The sequence below is a fragment of the Hippocampus comes genome, unplaced genomic scaffold, assembly GCF_001891065.2.
Source record: "Hippocampus comes isolate QL1 unplaced genomic scaffold, H_comes_QL1_v1.1 scaffold104, whole genome shotgun sequence".
Classification (NCBI taxonomy): Eukaryota; Metazoa; Chordata; class Actinopteri; order Syngnathiformes; family Syngnathidae; genus Hippocampus; species Hippocampus comes.
In genome coordinates this window covers 859,794-864,636 of record NW_017806072.1, presented here as the reverse complement: position 1 = coordinate 864,636, position 4,843 = coordinate 859,794, and the positions used below count along the sequence as shown (strand labels likewise).

The 4,843-nt window shown below is 40.0% G+C and overlaps 1 protein-coding gene across 3 annotated transcripts in view; it reads right to left on the bottom strand.

Annotated features, from left to right (window-relative positions):
* Positions 1-4,843, bottom strand: part of eea1 (early endosome antigen 1) — a 30,415-nt gene that overhangs the window by 22,593 nt on the left and 2,979 nt on the right. For 2 of the 3 annotated variants that reach the window (XM_019893949.1, XM_019893950.1), the window contains exons 4-8: positions 1,508-1,562; positions 1,360-1,425; positions 1,186-1,216; positions 1,021-1,104; positions 786-907 (exon numbers count right to left, since the gene is read on the bottom strand). In XM_019893949.1, the coding sequence (XP_019749508.1) occupies positions 786-907; positions 1,021-1,104; positions 1,186-1,216; positions 1,360-1,425; positions 1,508-1,562 (358 nt within the window). The remainder of the gene's footprint in view (positions 1-785; positions 908-1,020; positions 1,105-1,185; positions 1,217-1,359; positions 1,426-1,507; positions 1,563-4,843) is intronic. The other variant, XM_019893951.1, reaches the window with a different exon arrangement.

Sequence of the window (4,843 nt, the reverse complement as noted above, 5' to 3'; positions counted from 1 at the left end):
TTTTTCGATGTCGAAAAGCGTCCTCAGCTCAGCGTCCAGTAAGAATTCCGGCGATTCTCGACTTCAATTGAAAGATATTAGCTCGCCAGTAGGTGACCGTTGTGTGTTAGGCGTGCGTTTGAGTTTGTCTCCGGCTGCTGAGAGCAGCGATGGAATGGTTAGTTAGTCAGGAGGTGATCGTTCGGGCAACATTCAGCCCAGCCAGTGTCACGCATGGCAAAATACACGGTTAAAATACACATGTTCACCCTATTGAGACCAGTTGTTATGGTGGAAACTTTGGCCGCTTTGCGGGACGGGAAAATATCATCAGATCGGAATGAAATTTTGCACAGAACCTTGTACCATAGTATCGACAAGAATTCCGACCCGGCCCGACGAATCCGACAAACTTTTTTTTTTGCCATGAAAATGTGGACCACCCTAACCTAGATGTTTTTCATGTACATATTGACAATAATTCTGAATTGATTAACGGGTTAGCATGGGTCAGTGACAGACTGTGCCGTGTTCTGACTACTATGACATAAACACCTTATATAGTGTGTGTTGGGAATATTTGTTATTTAAACAGATTTCAAAATCTACAATCAAAATGTTTCTTTAGCATTTAAATGGGAACAATGCTCATGTGTTTTAAGACTGCTGAGATTGGCACAAATGTCAACTCATTGTCGGGTCAAGTCAAATTTATTTCTATAGACCTTAATCACAAAAGAATCTCAAAGGGCTTCACATGCGCCCAGTGGACAAATATTAACAATATATTATACTGTGTGTTGTACCAGTTCAGTCTGGAGTTTCTCATTCTCTTTCTTCTCTTGCTGAAGCAATTCAGTTACATTGGAAAGCTTCTCGTCAGCAGCTTCCCTTAAACTCTTCTCTTCATCATAACGGGACTTTATGTCTAGTGGATGCAACAGGACCAGTTTAGTTCATCAACATCTCAAAATTACAATAAACGCATAGCAAATGATGGTATGAGCATCAGTGGGAAGGCAGTCCTGCGCCCACACTAACCTACTATCTCTGTGGCCAGCTGGGCGGCTTTCTGCTTGATGTTAAATTTTTCTGTCTCTGATTCGTTTAACTTCTTTTCTAAAACTGAGGGGGGCAGAAACAAATATTGGTGACATTGTTACCATCTTGCATATGCATACATGTGGGTGTTTGCACAACCCTCACCTGAATCCTCTGAGCTTATCTGTCCGTCATTCTGTGAGATTGAGGGAAAACAGTGTGACACTATACCGCATGACAAAACATCATAATGTACAGTATATTATGATTAACTATTCCACACCCTTTAAAATGAATGAAGCCACTTTAACACATTTTAAAACATCTTGAAAGAATTACTTGCTTCAGGTGTCCTTGGACTTTGTCTAATTCTTTTTTCAGCTCCCCAGAGAACCATCGTTCCTCCTAAACAGAAAGAAAATCAAAGAAACCTTTGAATTAACAATAACTGTGCAGCTAAAAGTACAGACCAGGGAACCGAGCATACCTTAAGTGATGTATGAAGGTCCTGAACCTCCTGCCGCAACATTGTTAGGTCCTCCCTAAATTGAGGAGAGGGTTCATTTTTTTAAATTACTGATGGCCATAATTATAACTCAATAAATATGCAACTGCCCTGCAATTAAATTGTGATGAGACATGGTTGTACACTGAAAAATCTAGCCCTTCGGCAAATTCAGCTTTCCTGTGACCCTGAACAGGACAATCGAGACTTCATTCATTAAGGATTTAGTCGACTGTGTGAAAGTGATTGTTGATACATCGTGCATTCAAGCAAGTGAGGCAAGATGGATTAGAGACGTTCTATTGATTCAGTACAAGTTTGCAGACTCAAGAAGACCAACATGGTTATGAGCTCACAGCTGTGGTTGCCACATCCCACTGAAGTTTAATGCCAAAACAAACAAATACAATTACAAAAAAAAGAAAATCACACATTTTGCATTTCAACCAACCACGTGGCTTTGCCTGAAAAGTTCTGTTTATCTATGTGCAAACAAAAATGCACAACACCATTTGAATGCTAATGGTTGGCATAGATAGTTGTGTTTTTTTAAGCAATGGATATTTGAATACAAATATTAGAGTAACACATATAATATATCATGCTCACAGGCATATATCCGTTAACTCGAAAAATGACTAATATTACAGCATGAATTACAACAAAAGCGGTGTGGATGATGAAGAAGCACTGTTCTTTGTAAACACATTCAAAGAAGAACAGTGCTGTTCTTCAAAAACACATTCAAAGAACAGTGCTTCTTCTTCATTGTCTACGAGCATGACTGTATAGCATTATACTCCCTCCCGGTGACCAAGGTGGGACACCAGAAGGAGCAACACAATTAAATTGAATTGCCGCATTAACTTATGATCACAAAGTGTTTAATTCTTCACATTCTATTTAATAATGCTATTGCTCAATGGTTTTCTAAAGTGCAGCATTATAGAATGCCTCTCCTGAGAAAAACACTGCACCATTTTTGGTGTTCTTTTGGTGGGGAGGGGCAGGAATGGATAAACAACATTACCATTCATTTTAATGGTGAAATGGGATTTGAAATACAAGTGTTTAAAATGTCAGGCATGGTCAAGGAACAAATTATACTGGTATCTTGATAGTCTGTTTTTTTTCCACTTCATTCAGGTGCCGGTCAATCTGAAGCTGGCTTGTGACAAAAAATATACTGTATATTGCAATTCAAAGCAAAAGAATCACCCAAGTGGTGGCTTCTAACTTAAACTTAAGTTGGGGCACTCTTAAATCAAGGTACCAATGTTGTATTTTCATTTAACCAATAGAGTGGTGCCTCTACTTACAAAATGAATTGGTTCTGGAAGAAATTTCTTAACTAGAAAATGTTGGAAGTAGAGATGCGTTTTCCATGTAAATGGCCTAATTCGTTCCAAGCCCCCCCCCCCCGCCCCAAAATTCAGACATATATGTTTCCTAAAGCATAAAAATGCATCAAAATATGTAAAAAATACATGTTACAATTAGATTATTGCACAATCAATGAGAGTTGTACATAATGTAAAAGACAAAAGTATACAGTAAAGAATAAAAATGGTCTTTTAGCTTTTAACTGTGTCCTCATTGTTTTTTGCACTCTTTAGTTCATGTTCTCTCTCAGAAGAGGTTTTTGCCTGGCGTTTTGTAAAGAACTGATCCAAGGACGTTTGCTGTTATCGGCTTTTAAAAATCCTTCGAAAATGTCCAAGGCAAACATCAGCATAGTGAGCGATCGCCCGACTGGTGAAGACTTTTTCTGGGTGATTCACATTTACATAAAACACGGAACACCTCATGGCCTGAGGGGCAAATGATGAAGACGCTACATAGACACATATCTATCTATCGACACGCATAGAGCATTCGATAGAGGTCCCTCTTAGCCAATGGGAGGCCAGGAAGATGCTAGGTAATAGCCAATGGCAGTGAAGCTATAAGTATGTTGCGTTCAGGAAACTGAGCTGCGACGAGCAGCCCATAGTGTATTTTTACCTTTCGTATCTTGAAATTTTTTCGGAAGAGGCAATATTTTCCTGTTGAGGCACTTCGTAACATGAAAATTTCGTATGAAGAGATGTTCGTAAGTAGAGGTACCACTGTAGTCAATCAAAGAAATTTACACTGAGTATACACATAAAGACAATCAGGGTGTTTTTGTCCCGAGTTTACCCCTTCCTAACAGGAGACGTCCAATGGCCGACCGACAACCTTACATTATGTCTTATCATAGTCCTATCAGATTACCCTTCTGTCTGAGCTGTGTTACAAGTGGATTTGTCACTATAAGAGGGCCGGAAACAGATTGCGGCTAACAGTTTTGAATAATAAATTCAATATTTACAACCAAACGTGTTGTAAATATTGATGTACATTATGTAGAGAATGCCAACGTCTCCCCAAGTCATTTGACTCCATGAACTGTGACATGAACGGAATGTAGCAATCAAAGAATGGCCCTGACTGACAGACAAGGAAGCAGCAGTAAGTTAAGCAAAATATTAAATACCAGATATCGTTTTTTTGGATAAAAAGGAGTTCCCCAGAAACCAAGAAATAATTTCCAAAGCAAGTGTTTTCTTGATAACACCGCCATCTAACAATGCTTCTGCCTCTGGTCCTCTTCAGAAACTCTCGCAGATCTGAAAGTGTGTTTTCATTAGTTCTTGTGTGATCATGTGGAATTTCAGCCTCAGTGGATGTAGTTTCAACATCGATGGTGGGACAGAATCTTGTTATGTATGGTGCCGTCTGTAGATATTAGCTATGCAGAGCAGACTACACCACACACAATATGACCAAAACTGTCAAATGCCTCATAGTCGATCTTTATGAGTGGGGTCTGTCACAGATAAAAAAATCCTTTAAGATTTGACAAATACTTAGGCGGAGAAAAAAAAGTAGTGTGTTTCCGGTAACCCGACCGACCGAGAATTTCTACGTCGAAAAAAAACTTTACGGTCGGCATTTTTTTCAAACAACCCTATACATTTTTTGTGTGCAGGGTTTACATTGGTGCAAACTCTCGCGATGTTCATGTTGAGCGCGTGCGTCGTTTGCCCTGTCGTCTGTCAACAACATTGAATCATGGCGGCGGCCGCAATGTCCAACGACAGTTTAAACCGCGTTTTCTGTGTTACAGTCGCATGCTCGCACGGTAATGTTAAGAAAATAGAATCCATTGATGTATCGAAAAAATTCAGCGAACTATTTGATGAACACCACGGGCCGAATAAAAACCGAGGGCGGAGTAGGAAGGCGGAGTAGGACGGCGGAGGCGGCGGCGCGCCCTGGCCCTCCGAGTCCGGT